At 46.4% G+C, this 15,147-nt stretch overlaps 1 protein-coding gene across 2 annotated transcripts in view; it reads left to right on the forward strand.

Annotated features, from left to right (window-relative positions):
* LOC138676973 (stimulated by retinoic acid gene 6 protein-like) overlaps positions 1 to 15,147 on the forward strand; it is a 633,869-nt gene that overhangs the window by 535,538 nt on the left and 83,184 nt on the right. For both annotated transcript variants that reach the window (XM_069766703.1, XM_069766713.1), the window contains one exon: positions 13,302 to 13,377. In XM_069766703.1, the coding sequence (XP_069622804.1) occupies positions 13,302 to 13,377 (76 nt within the window). The remainder of the gene's footprint in view (positions 1 to 13,301; positions 13,378 to 15,147) is intronic.

Genomic DNA, 15,147 nt, shown 5'->3' on the forward strand with positions numbered 1-15,147 from the left:
ATGTCTTGAATCTTCGACCACTGCACACCTGACAACTCCATGTCTGCCATCCTACTGCCTGCCCGTGTATGTGTATCCTCCCACAAAAACATAACAGCCCGCCTCCGTTCACACAGTCTCTGAAGCATGTGCAGTGTTGAGTTCCACCTTGTTGCAACGTCTATGATTAGGCGATGCTGGGGAAGGTTCAAAGAACGCTGATAGGTCTGCATACGGCTGGAGTGTACGGGCGAACGGCGGATATGTGAGCAAAGTCCACGCACTTTGAGGAGCTGGTCGGATAACCCCGGATAACTTTTCAGGAAGCACTGCACCACCAGGTTTAAGGTGTGAGCCAGGCAAGGAATGTGTTTCAGTTGGGAAAGGGAGATGGCAGCCACGAAATTCCTTCCGTTATCACTCACTACCTTGCCTGCCTCAAGATCTACAGTGCCCAGCCACGACTGCGTTTCTTTCTGCAAGAACTCGGACAGAACTTCAGCGGTGTGTCTGTTGTCGCCCAAACACTTCATAGCCAATACAGCCTGCTGACGTTTGCCAGTAGCTGCCCCATAATGGGAGACCTGGTGTGCAACAGTGGCAGCTGCGGATGGAGTGGTTGTGCGACTGCGGTCTGTGGACGAGGTCTCGCTTCTGCAGGAGGACGAGGAGGAGGAGGAGGGGGTGCAAACAGCTACAGCCAACTGTTTCCTAGACCGTGGGCTAGGCAGAACTGTCCCAAACTTGCTGTCCCCTGTGGACCCTGCATCCACCACATTTACCCAGTGTGCCGTGATGGACACGTAACGTCCCTGGCCATGCCTACTGGTCCATGCATCTGTTGTCAGGTGCACCTTTGTGCTCACAGATTGCCTGAGTGCATGGATGATGCGCTCTTTAACATGCTGGTGGAGGGCTGGGATGGCTTTTCTGGAAAAAAAGTGTCGACTGGGTAGCTCGTAGCGTGGTACAGCGTAGTCCATCAGGGCTTTGAAAGCTTCGCTTTCAACTAACCGGTAGGGCATCATCTCTAACGAGATTAGTCTAGCTATGTGGGCGTTCAAACCCTGTGTACGCGGATGCGAGGCTAAGTACTTCCTTTTTCTAACCATAGTCTCATGTAGGCAGACTGAGAGACGGTGGGAGATGGTATTGTTGCCGCCGGTGCCCTAGAAGCAGTGTTTCCTACTACGAAACTGGTGATTCCCTGACCCTGACTGCTTTGGCCTGGCAAAGAAACCTGCACAGATACTGCAGGTGGTGCAGAAAATGGTGGCCCTACACTGCCGGAAGGGATGTTGCGTTGATGACTAGCTTCATTGGCCGAGGGTGCTACAACCTTAAGGGACGTTTGGTAGTTAGTCCAAGCTTGCAAATGCATGGTGGTTAAATGTCTATGCATGCAACTTGTATTGAGACTTTTCAGATTCTGCCCTCTGCTTAAGGTAGTTGAACATTTTTGACAGATGACTTTGCGCTGATCAATTGGATGTTGTTTAAAAAAAATGCCAGACTGCACTCTTTCTAGCATCGGATACCTTTTCAGGCATTGCAGACTGAGCTTTAACCGGATGGCCACGCTGTCCTCCAACAGGTTTTGACTTTGCCACGCGTTTTGGGCAAGATACGGGCCCGGCAGATGGAACCTGTTGCGATGTTGATGCCTGCTGCGGCCCCTCCTCCTCCGCTTCAGAACTGCTGCCGCCTGCACCCTGTTCCCCCAATGGCTGCCAATCGGGGTCAAGAACTGGGTCATCTATTACCTCTTCTTGTAGCTCGTGTGCAACTTCGTCTGTGTCACCGTGTCGGTCGGTGGTATAGCGTTCGTGATGGGGCAACATAGTCTCATCAGGGTCTGATTCTTGATCAGCACCCTGCGAGGGCAATGTTGTGGTCTGAGTCAAAGGACCAGCATAGTAGTCTGGCTGTGGCTGTGCATCAGTGCACTCCATGTCAGATTCAACTTGTAATGGGCATGGACTGTTAACTGCTTCACTTTCTAAGCCAGGGACGGTATGTGTAAAGAGCTCCATGGAGTAACCCGTTGTGTCACCTGCTGCATTCTTCTCTGTTGTTGTTTTTGCTGAAGAGGACAAGGAAGCGACTTGTCCCTGACCGTGAACATCCACTAACGACGCGCTGCTTTTACTTTTACCAGTTTCACGAGAGGAGGCAAAAGAGCTAGAGGCTGAGTCAGCAAGATAAGCCAAAACTTGCTCTTGCTGCTCCGGCTTTAAAAGCCGTTTTCCTACTCCCAGAAAAGGGAGCGTTCGAGGCCTTGTGTAGCCAGACGACGAACCTGGCTCCACAGCTCCAGACTTAGGTGCAATATTTTTTTTCCCACGACCACCTGATGCTCCACCACTACCATTACCCTCATTACCAGCTGACAATGAACGCCCCCGGCCACGACCTCTTCCACCAGACTTCCTCATTGTTTTAAAAACGTTACCAAACTAACGGTATTTGTTGCTGTCACACAACTTACACGGTGAGCTATAACTTCAGTATGATTTAGCTACCCCTTTACAGGTGGGTGAGACCACAACAAAAATCAGGCACAATGTTACACACTCTGTTGTTGGTGGCAACAAATGAGAGAGATGCCACACACGCAGGACTGTCACTGAAGCGCAAATGTAAATATTAATCTCCCACTGATTTGATTTTTTTTTTTTTTCAGGGAGACTTTAGAAAAAAAAAAATACAAAAAAATGAATTTTTCAGGAAGAATTTAGAAACCAAATAAAATGAAATGATTGTTTCAGGGAGAATTTAGAAAACAAATTTAAAAAAAATAGGCTTTCTATGGCCCACTGAGTGAGAGAGGACGCACACAGGAGTCAGGAGTGGCACACAAGCCCAGAGGCCAATATTTATCTCCCACTGATTGATTTAGTGATTTTTTCAGGTAGATTTTGGAACCCAAATCAAGCAAAAAAATTAATAGGCTTTCTATGGCCCACAATTGGAGAGAGAGAGATGGCACACCCAGGAGTCAAGACTGGCACACAAGCAGAAAGGGCAATATTAATCTCCCACTGATTAGATTTTTTTTTTTCAGGGAGACTTTAGAAAAAAAAAAATACAAAAAAAATGATTTTTTCAGGAATAATTTAGAAACCAAATAAAATAAAATGATTGTTTCAGGGAGAATTTAGAAAACAAATAAAAAAAAAATAGGCTTTGTAGGGCCCACTGAGTGAGAGAGGACGCACACAGGAGTCAGGAGTGGCACACAAGCCCAGAGGCCAATATTTATCTCCCACTGATTGATTTATTGATTTTTTCAGGTAGAATTTAGAACCCAAATCAACCAAAAAAATAAATAGGCTTTCTATGGCCCACTATTTGTGAGAGAGATGGCACGCTCACGACTGGCACACAAGCCCAGAGGCCAATATTAATCTCCCACTTTTTTTTTTTTTTTCCAGGGAAAATTTATAAACCCAATAAAAAAAATTATAAATAGGCTTTCTATGGCCCACTATCTGAGAGAGAGAGATGGCACGCTTAGGACTGGCACACAAGCCCAAAGGCCAATATTAATCTCCCACTGATTGATTTATTGATTTTTTTCAGGTAGAATTTAGAACCCAAATCAACCAAAAAAATAAATAGGCTTTCTATGGCCCACTATTTGTGAGAGAGATGGCACGCTCAGGACTGGCACACAAGCCCAGAGGCCAATATTAATCTCCCACTTTTTTTTTTTTCCAGGGAAAATTTATAAACCCAATAAAAAAAATAATAAATAGGCTTTCTATGGCCCACTATCTGAGAGAGAGAGATGGCACGCTTAGGACTGGCACACAAGCCCAAAGGCCAATATTAATCTCCCACTGATTGATTTATTGATTTTTTCAGGTAGAATTTAGAACCCAAATCAAGCAAAAAAATTAATAGGCTTTCTATGGCCCACTGAGTGAGAGATGGCACACACAGGAGTCAGGAGTGGCACACAAGCCCTGAGGCCAATATTTTTCTCCCACTGATTGATGTAGTGATTTTTTCAGGTAGATTTTAGAACCCAAATCAAGCAAAAAAATAAATAGGCTTTCTATGGCCCACTGAGTGAGAGATGACACAGACAGGGATGGCACTCTAGCAGAAATGCCAATCTTAATCTCCCACAAAAAAAAAAAAAAAAGGAACTGTCCTTCAATTACTATCTCCCTGCAGTAATCTCAGCCAGGTATGTCAGGCAGCAATAAGGAGTGGACTGATGCACAAATTAAATAAAAAGTGTGGACAAACAAACAAGATAGCTGTGCAAAAAGGAAGGAACAAGAGGATTTGTGCTTTGAAAAAAGCAGTTGGTTTACACAGCGGCGTACACACAGCAATGCAGCTATCAGGGAGCCTTCTAGGGCAGCCCAATGAGCTACAGCGCTGAGGAAAAAAAAAAAAATGTAGCTTCCACTGTCCCTGCACACCGAAGGTGGTGTTGGGCTGTGGAAATCGCTACAGCACAAGCGGTTTGGTGGTTAATGGACCCTGCCTAACGCTATCCCTGCTTCTGACGAAGCGGCAGCAACCTCTCCCTAAGCTCAGATCAGCAGCAGTAACATGGCGGTCGGCGGGAACGCCCCTTTATAGCCCCTGTGACGCCGCGGACAGCAAGCCAATCACTGCAATGCCCTTCTCTAAGATGGTGGGGACCAGGACCTATGTCATCACGCTGCCCACACTCTGCGTTTACCTTCATTGGCTGAGAAATGGCGCTTTTCGCGTCATTGAAACGCGACTTTGGCGTGAAAGTCGCGTACCGCATGGCCGACCCCGCACAGGGGTCGGATCGGGTTTCATGAAACCCGACTTTGCCAAAAGTCGGCGACTTTTGAAAATGAACGACCCGTTTCGCTCAACCCTAGTCAGGACCCCACTCTATGGATCTGTCTCTTTTGGGTATATCTGCTGAATAAGCACTTTTAATTACTTGAATCTAGCTTTTCTATTAACCCATCTTTCTCCATGATGTTTACATATGCCCTTACAGTGTTTGTTCCACTAATCCTCTCTCTCCTTTGCTATCCACAAACCCCAGCACCCTCTAACCAAATAATCATCTCCCCTTCCCTCTTTCCTCCCTACCTGACCTCCTCTGCTGACCTGCTCCTCAACCTCAAATCTGTCCTAATAAAACATAAAACAAGCCGGCCACTCTCTTTCTCCCACCTGCTTTCCCTTTCTCTGCTTCTCCTCACTGCTGGCGACATATCTCCCAACCCTGGACCCCCACAGCTCATACCTCCCATGAATACCCCCTCCTATCACTCCCTATCTAATACGAACTACCGCAATCTTTCCAACATAAAACCAGTGCCCCTGAAGCCCACCCCCCTGCTCCCTCTCTCTGGAGCCCGCTGGAATTCCTGCTCAATCTGCAATAAGCTTCTTGTGAGTCATAACCTTTTTCTCTCTCGCAATCTTGCCTTCCTTGGCCTCACAGAAACATGGCTAACACCCTCTGACACCGCCTCCCCTTCTGCGCTGTGTTACGGCGGCCTCCACTTCACCCACACCTATTGTCCCAGCAACGGACATGGTGGAGCAGTGGGTCTTCTCCTTTCTTCTAACTGCACCTTTAACCCAATCCCACCTCTACCCTCCCTTATCCTCCCCTCTTTTGAAGTCCACTTTGTCCGCATCTACTCTCCCTCCAACCTCCAAGTGGCCGTCATATGCCGACCTCCGGGCCCGACCATTGCCTTCATTGACCAATTCTCCACCTGGCTTCTTCACTTGCTCTCTGATGACATTCCCACCATCATCATGGGTGACTTCAACATCCCCACTGATACCTCTCAGTCAACAGCCTCCAAACTTCTGTCTCTTACTTCATCTTTTGGACTTACTCAGTTGTCCTCCACAGCCACCCACACAGACGGATATACCCTAGACCTGGTCTTCGCCCGTCTCTGCTCTCTATCTAATTCACCACCTCCTCTCTCCCTCTATCCAACCACCATCTGCTCACTTTCTCATCCCTGTCATCCTCACCGGTCACCCATGTCCAGCAACATGCGCACCCCCACAGAAACCTTGCACACCTAGACTCCCATAGGCCCTCTGACTCTATCCTACCACTGGCATCCATATCCTCACTCCATGACACAGACACTGCCACTGCTTTCTACAATGCCACTCTTTCATCAGCTATTGACACGGTCGCCCCTCTCATTCATGGCACAGTGCGGTGTATCAATAGACAACCCTGGCACAATAACACCACTACAAAGCTCCGGCAACTGTCAAGGGTTGCAGAGCGGCATTGGAAGAAAACACATTCGCAAGATGACTTCACTGCATTCAAACAGGCAACACTTGCTTTTAAATCTGCTCTCACCTCTGCTAAACAGGCCTACTTCACAACCCTCGTATCTTCCTTATCCTACAACCCCAAACAGTTATTCAAAACCTTTAACTCCCTCCTCCGCCCCCCACTGCCCCCACCAACCTCCCTCATCTCTAATGAGAACTTTGCCACACACTTTAAAAATAAGATCGACCAAACAAGGCAAGTCTTCATTGTTCAACCACCACAACCCCTTTGTATACCAGACCAATGCCCAAACCCCATAACCACCCTCTCTAAAATCACTGAAGAGGGCTTTTTATATTATTATTATTGTTATTGCGCCATTTATTCCATGGCGCTTTACATGTGAGGAGGGGTATACATAATAAAAACAAGTACAATAATCTTAAACAATACAAGTCATAACTGGTACAGGAGGAGAGAGGACCCTGCACGTGAAGGCTCACAATCTACAAGGGATGGATGAGAATACAGTAGGCGAGGCTAGAGCTGGTCATGCAGCGGTTTGGTCGATCAGAGGTTACTGCAGGTTGTTGGCTTGTCGTAAGAGGTGGGTCTTCAGGCTCTTTTTGAAGGTTTTCGATGGTAGGCAAGAGTCTGATGTGTTGTGGTAGAGGGTTCCAGAGTAGTGGTGATACGCGAGAGAAATCTTGTATACGATTGTGGGAAGAGGAGACAAGAGGGGAGTAGAGAAGGAGATCTTGTGAGGATCGGAGGTTGCGTGCAGGTAAGTACTGGGAGATGAGGTCACAGATGTATGGAGGAGACAGGTTGTGGATGGCTTTGTACGTCATGGTTAGGGTTTGTACTGGAGTCTCTGGGCAATGGGGAGCCAGTGAAGGGATTGACAGAGGGGAGAGGCCGGGGAATAGCGGGGGCAGGTGGATTAGATGGGCAGCAGAGTTTAGAATAGATTGGAGAGGTTCGAGAGTGTTAGAGGGGAGGCCACAGAGCAGGAGGTTGCAGTAGTCAAGGTGAGAGATGAGGGCATGCACTAGGGTTTTTGCAGATTCTTGGTTGAGGAGTGCACGGATTCGTGAAATATTTTTGAGTTGAAGTCGGCAGGAAGTGGAAAGGGCCTGGATATGTGGTTTGAAGGAGAGATCAGCGTCAAGGATTACCCCGAGGCAGCGAGCTTGTGGGGCTGGAGAGAGTGGGGAGCCATTTACTGCAATGAATAGGTTCATTGGGGGGGTCGCGTGAGATGGGGGAAAGATGATGAATTCTGTTTTGTCCATGTTAAGTTTCAGAAATCTAGTGGAGAAGAAGGATGAAATAGTGGACAGAAATTGAGGGATTCTGGTTAGTAGGGAGGTGATATCTGGTCCAGAGATATAGATCTGTGTGTCATCAGCATAGAGGTGATACTGAAAGCCATGAGATTCTATTAGCTGTTCCAGGCCAAAGGTGTAAAGGTACCTTCACACATAACGATATCGTTAACGATATCATTGCTTTTTGTGACGTAGCAACGATATCATTAAGGAAATCGTTATGTGTGACAGCGACCAACGATCAGACCCCTGCTGGGAGATCGTTGGTCGCTGAACAAAGTCCAGAACTTTATTTCGTCGCTGGATCTCCCGTGGACATCGCTGGATCGGCGTGTGTGACACCGATCCAGCGATGTCTTCACTGGTAACCAGGGTAAACATCGGGTAACTAAGCGCAGGGCCGCGCTTAGTAACCCGATGTTTACCCTGGTTACCAGCGTAAAAGTAAAAAAAAACAAACACTACATACTTACCTACCGCTGTCTGTCCCTGGCGCTGTGCTCTGCACTCCTCCTGTACTGGCTGTGAGCGTCGGTCAGCCGGAAAGCAGAGCGGTGACGTCACCGCTCTGCTTTCCTTCCGCTGTGCTCACAGCCAGTACAGGAGGAGTGCAGAGAAGCAGAGCGCCGAGGACAGACAGCGGTAGGTAAGTATGTGGTGTTTGTTTTTTTTTACTTTTACGCTGGTAACCAGGGTAAACATCGGGTTACTAAGCGCGGCCCTGCGCTTAGTAACCCGATGTTTACCCTGGTTACCCGGGGACTTTGGGATCGTTGGTCGCTGGAGAGCGGTCTGTGTGACAGCTCTCCAGCGACCAAACAGCGACGTGCAGCGATCCGGATCGTTGTCGGTATCGCTGCAGCGTCGCTTAATGTGAAGGGGCCATAAATGGAGAAGAGCAGGGGCCCTAGGACTGAACCTTGTGGGATTCCGACAGATGGTGGGCAAGGTGAGGAGGTGGTGTGTGAGTGGGAGACGCTGAATGTCCGGTCTGTTAGGTATGATGAAATCCAGGATAGGGCCAAGTCTGTGATGCCAAGGGATGAAAGGGTCTGTAATAATAGGGAATGGTCCACTGTGTCAAAGGCAGCCGACAGGTCGAGGAGGAGGAGGACAGAGTAGTGTTGCTTGCTCTTGGCGGTTAAGAGGTCATTGGTGACCTTAGTTGAGGCAGTTTCAGTGGAATGATGTGACCGGAAGCCAGATTGTAAGCGGTCAAAGAGGGAGCAAGAAGAGAGATGGGAGGACAGTTCAAGGTAGACGTGTTGTTCCAGTAGTTTGGAGGCATATGGGAGAAGTGATATAGGGCGATAGCTAGATACAGAGGATGGGTCAAGAGAAGGCTTTTTGAGGATAGGTGTGATGGAGGCATGTTTAAAGCTTGAGGGGAAAACACCAGTTGTTAGTGATAGGTTGAAGAGATGGGTTAGGGTTAAGATGAAGACTGTGGTGAGGTTTGGGATGAAGTGGGATAGGAGTGGGTCAAGTGCACAGGTGGTGAGATGTGATCTTGAGAGTAGAGTGGAGAGTTGATATTCTGTAATGGTGGAGAAGTTGGTTTTGGAGGCGGAGGGCTGGGAAGTCGGGAGGAAGGGCTCTGGGGGTTGTTGACCAAAACTGTCTCGATGTTATCAATCTTCTGCTGGAAAAATGAGGCAAAGTCTTCAGCTGAGTTAAGTGGGGAGGGAGGAGGTGCTGGGGGACAGAGGAGAGAATTGAAGGAGTTGAATAACTGTTTAGGGTTGTGAGACAGGGAGGATATGAGAGATGAGAAGTAGGTTTGTTTAGCTGTGGCGAGTGTGGTCTTGAAAGTAGTGAGGGACTGTTTGAATGCGATGAAGTGCTTGTTGGAGTGGCATCTTTTCCATCTTTGCTCTGCAGCCCTGGAAGCTCGCCTCAGTTCTTTGGTCAGGCTGGTGTGCCAGGGCTGTCTGTTGATTTTGCGAGCTTTGGTATGTGTAAGTGGAGCAGCAGATTCCAAAGCTACAGCTATTGTGGTGTTATATAGAGCGGCAGCGTCATCCGCATTGTGTAAGGAAGTTATATCTGTGAGAGGGAGGAGGGATTCAGAGAATGAATGTAGGTCAAAATGTTTAAGATTTCTGCGAGGGTGTGAAAGTTTGTGGGGTGGGGATTGTAGACATGGAGTGGAGAGGGAAGAGAATGTGAGAAGGTTGTGGTCAGAGAGAGGAAGAGGTGAGTTAGAGAGGTTAGATAGGGAGCAGAGGCGGGTGAAGATGAGGTCCAGTGTGTGACCATCTTTGTGGGTGGCTGTAGAAGACCATTGAGTGAGGCTGAAGGAGGAAGTGAGAGATAGAAGTTTAGTGGCAGCTGAGAGGGAAATGTCAATAGGGATGTTGAAGTCGCCCATGATGATAGTGGGGGTGTCCGCGGAAAGGAAATGAAGTAGCCAGGTGGTGAAGTGGTCAAAGAAGGTGGTGGCTGGCCCTGGGGGGTGGTAAATGACAGCTAGTTGGAGGTTGGAGGGGTAGTAGATGCGCACAGAGTGCACCTCAAAAGAAGGGAAGGTAACAGAGGATGGCAGTGGGATTGGGGTAAAGGAGCAGTTATCTGACAGGAGAAAAGCAACTCCTCCACCATGTTTGCTGCTGGGGCGGGGTGTGTGAGAAAGGTGGAAGCCACCATAAGAGAGTGCAGCAGGGGAGGCTGTGTCAGAAGGGGTGAGCCAGGTTTCGGTGATGGCGAGGAAGGAAAGTTTGGTAGTAACAAAAAGATCATGGATGTAGGAAAGCTTGTTGCAGACACAGCGAGCATTCCACAGAGCTCCTGTTAGTGGGACTGGGGAAGCGAGGGCTGGGTGATTGGGTATAAGGTTAGAGAGGTTATGGAAGTTTGTGATAGAGCGTGGATGGGAGGTAGAAATGACTGTGGGAATATGGTGAGGAGGACCAGGATTTGGAGAGATATCACCAGCAGTGAGAAGGAGCAGAGAAAGTGTTAGCAGGTGGGAGCAGGAGAGGGCATGAGGGGGCTGTCTGGGTTTGGAGGCAGAGAATTGTAGGTTAAGGAACAGTTCTGAGGAGGAGGTGAGATGGATGGGGAGGATTGAAGCAGAGATAAACAGTTCCTTACTTGGTGTGGGGATTAGGGTGGTAGCATAAAGTGAAGGATTATAGGGGTGAGGCACACGTACATTTTTTTTGCGTTTTTTTTCGCGTTTTTTCGTGCTAAAAACGCTATAAAAACTCATTAAAAAAGCATACATTATGCATTCTATCATATAGAATGCATTCTGCATGTTTTGTGCACATGGATGCGTTTTTTTCCGCGAAAAAAACGCATCACGGTAAAAAAAATGAGCATGTTCATTATTTTTGCGGATTTTCTGCGTTTTTCCAGAAAAAAACGCAGAAAAAACGCGTCAAAATCGCGGTAAAATCGCGGTAAAAATGCACGCGGATTTCTGGCAGAAATCTCCGGTTTTTGTCAGGAAAATTTCTGCAAGAAATCCTGACGTGTGCACATACCCTGAGAGTGAAAATAAACAGAAACATTGTTTACAGTGACTGGCCAGTTACCTTCAGTTCCCTTCAGCTTCAATTCAGGTTTTAATTCTACTGTAATCTTCACATTTCTAGGACACACTTATAGGAATCACACTGCAGACTGAAGTCTATGCAAACTTGTGCTATGCAATATATGTACAACTAAGTGCATTCAGGTGTGAAGCAAAGAGGGGTGGTCTCTGTTCATCTTGGTCAGAGAATTAAGAGTGGACCAGATGCATACAATCAGGCCTGAGTAAACAAGGTCATAAATAACACAGGGTAAGCTGGGGTTAGCTGAAAGGCATACCATGAGAATGCTAGGAGCAGAGGAAAGTCTGTGTCAAAAGCTGGGTGATGTACTATGTACATGTGCATGTACTATGGGCTTAATTGTTTCCGCTCCAAATCGTACCTCACCACCTGTGTGCTTGACCCCATCCCATCCCACCTCCTCCCCAACCTCACCACCACACTTATCCCATCCCTAACCCACCTCTTCAACCTATCACTAACTTCTGGTACCTTACCTTCTGCTTTCAAACATGCCACAATCAAGCCTATCCTTAAAAAGTCAACCCTCGACCCAACAGCTATGTCCAGCTATCGCCCAATATCGCTGCTTCCATTCACTTCCAAAATCCTGGAACAGCACGTCCACGCTGAACTTTCCTCCCACCTCTCATCTAACTTGCTCTTTGACAATCTACAATCTGGTTTCACTCAACTGAGACAGCCCTGACCAAAATCACTAATGACCTACTTACAGCCAAAGCTAATGGACAATAGTCTGTACTCCTCCTTCTAGACCTGTCCTCTGCTTTTGACACAGTTGACCACTGCCTCCTACTACAGATCCTCTCCTCCTTTGGCATCAAAGACCTCGCCCTATCCTGGATCTCCTCATACCTTTCAAACCGCACATTCAGCATCTCCCACTCCCACACTACCTCCTCATCCTACCCGTTCTCTGTTGGCGTCCCCCAAGGCTCTGTTCTAGGACCTCTACTCTTCTCAATGTATGGTCTGGGACAACTCATAAAGTCCCATGGATTCCAGTACCACATTTATTCTGATGACACTCAGATCTACCTTTCTGGCCCAGACGTCACCTCTCTGCTGTCCAGAATCCTGGAGTGTCTATCAGCCATATCCTCCTTCTTCTCCTCTCACTTCCTCAAACTCAATGTGGACAAATCTGAACTCATCGTCTTTCCTCCATCTCATAAATCTTCCATACCTGACCTATCTATCGCAATTAACAACATCATGCTTTCCCCCGTACCGGAAGTCCTCTGCCTCGGATTAACCCTTGACTCTGCCCTGTCCTTCAAATCGCACATCCAAGCTCTTTCCACCTCCTGTCACCTCCAGCTCAAAAATATCTCCAGAATCCGTCCTTTCCTCAACCGTCAATCTACTAAAATGCTTGTGCATGCCCTCATCATCTCCTGCCTTGACTACTACAACATCCTTTTCTGTGTCCTCCCTGCTAACACCCTTGCACCTCTCCAGTCCATCCTTAACTCTGCTGCCTGACTAATTCATCTCTCTCCTCGCTACTGCTCCACTTCCCCCCTCTGCAAATCTCTTCACTGGCTCCCATTCCCTCAGGGTATCCAGTTCAAATTACTAATACTGACCTACAAAACCATCCATAACCTGTCTCCTCCATATATCTCTGAACTAATCTCCCGATATCTTCCCTCACGTAATCTCCGGTCCTCCGAAGACCTCCTTCTCTCCTCCACACTTATCTGCTCCTCACCCAACCGCCTCCAAGACTTCTTAAGAATATCCCCCATCCTCTGGAATTCTTTTCCCCAACACATCCGACTATCAACCACAATCGGATCCTTCAGACAGAACCTGAAAACCCACCTCTTCAGGAAAGCCTACAGCCTTCACTGACCCTGCTGCCTCCTCACCACTACCGAAGCTACCGCCTCACCAACACCGGAGCTCCTACAACCCTCAACCTATTGTCTCCATCCCCACCATCCGGTAGAATGTAAGCCCGCAAGGGCAGGGTCCTCGCCCATCTGTATCAGTCTGTAATTGTTAGTTTGTTTACTGTAAGTGATATCTGTAATTTGTATGTAACCCCTTCTCATGTACAGCACCATGGAATCAATGGTGCTATATAAATAAATAATAATAATAATAGTAAGTCTTCCCTATTGTCAAATCACATTGACATTTATTTGTTTTATTTTTCAGGTGTTTGGTTTTTCACTACATTCCTATCAAGTGCAGTCACTATATCCTATATCTTTCACATACTAGCATGCTACAGGTAAGATAGTGCTGCATAATACTGCGAACTACTATGATTAGACCAGTGTTCTTATACTCTAAAATATAAAGCAGAAAATATAATTGAATATTGTGGATTTTACTCATGCATGCTTTGCATAAGTGTCTACACATAGGCCCCAATTCATAATTGCCTTTGCGCCTGCTTTTTGTCTAGTTTTGTGTGTTTTGCATCTTTTTATTGTTTGCACCCACGTCTTTTAATCTACTTTAATTTTTTTTAAATGTATTATACATGTACTCACCTGTTTGTATTTTTGTTTTCCACTTTGTGAGTGGACTCTAGAAACTATAGATTTGTTCACCTAATTCATTAATTGTGACTTTTAAAAAAAATCGCAAAATTTCGAGAAACTTCACTTTAGTCCTTCTTTGGTATATTTTTGAGTACACCAAAATGTTAAAGCTATTTTTGTGACCAAATTCATGAATCGCTTGCTCCATTTTGATGCATTTGACACCAAAAACAGCGACTAATACCACAAGGCAAAAAAAAAAAGTGGCACAATAATACAAGACAAAAATACGTGTACACTTTGAACAAAATAATGCAAAAAAATCCACAGAAAAACATTGGTAATGACTGTGCATGAAAATTAGCTTATAGTTTGAAACTCTATTCTATTTTAATTTAATTAATTTAGGGCCCAGAGATTTCTTCGTAGTTTAAAATTACAAAGCCACAATATTTTTAGCAAATGGAAAAATCTTCACAATCTTCAAAATTTAAAGGGGTTGTCCAGAAATAACAGCAATGTAAAAAGCCATAGCAACTGTGACCATGTAACCTTGTGTGCTCCATACAGTGTTCATAATGGTGATGGAGAACCATAGGCTGAACTGCGGCTGAGCTCCTACTTCATAAACAAAGTTTGATTTTCAATAAAAATATATTAGAAAGTTCATTATTGGTAATATGGAAAATTCACGAAAAACCTGGAAGGTAGCTGGGGCTCCTTGTAGACCAAACAGCATTCTGGTATACTGGAAGCATCCATCAGGTGTAGGGAACGCCGTTTTCTCCTTGGCACTTGGAGACAGGAGAATTTGGCAGTACCTCTTTATATCCTTTTCACTGCTGTGTAGAGGTAAGAAATATTTTTAAAAGGAGCATTAAGTATAAAATTAAGAGCGTAAAAGAATTAAGTCCCCCATACACTTTATATAGCTATAAGCTGAACGATGGTTAGGTTGATCATTCAGCTGTCAGCTATCTCGCCCGCCTCTGCCATACACAGGAACATTCACTCTGCTGAGTCCTCCTGTGTTCTGCATGAGAGCCGTAGACGGGCTTCTCTGGTCTTGGTGTTTGTCTTAAGGAATAAAGGAATCAGTAGTCTGAAATTGCCAGATCCTTATCTCCCCGAACATTAGATCATTGGCTGAACCCATTGATATTGTCAGGGTCAATGGAGACTTATCTAGTGTACATGGGGGCCGTAAAGCTATTAAATCTGCTATATGAGATAAAACAGAAATGAACACCCTCATCGCCTCACTGTCCAATAACCCTAAATGTCTCTTTAACACTTTCCAGTCCCTACTCAACCCAAGAGTGCAGGCCCCAACCTCGGATCTCCGGGATGACGATCTGGCCAATTACTTCAAAGAAAAAATTGACCACATTCGACAGGAAATCCTCTCCCAATCTCTTCATACCATTCACTGTCCTCCCTCCCCTACTGCATCTAGTTCACTCTCTGACTTTGAACCAGTTACAGAAGAAGAAGTAATCAGACTCCTTGCATCT

Source organism: Ranitomeya imitator, chromosome 1, assembly GCF_032444005.1.
Source record: "Ranitomeya imitator isolate aRanImi1 chromosome 1, aRanImi1.pri, whole genome shotgun sequence".
In the NCBI taxonomy this organism is placed as follows: Eukaryota; Metazoa; Chordata; class Amphibia; order Anura; family Dendrobatidae; genus Ranitomeya; species Ranitomeya imitator.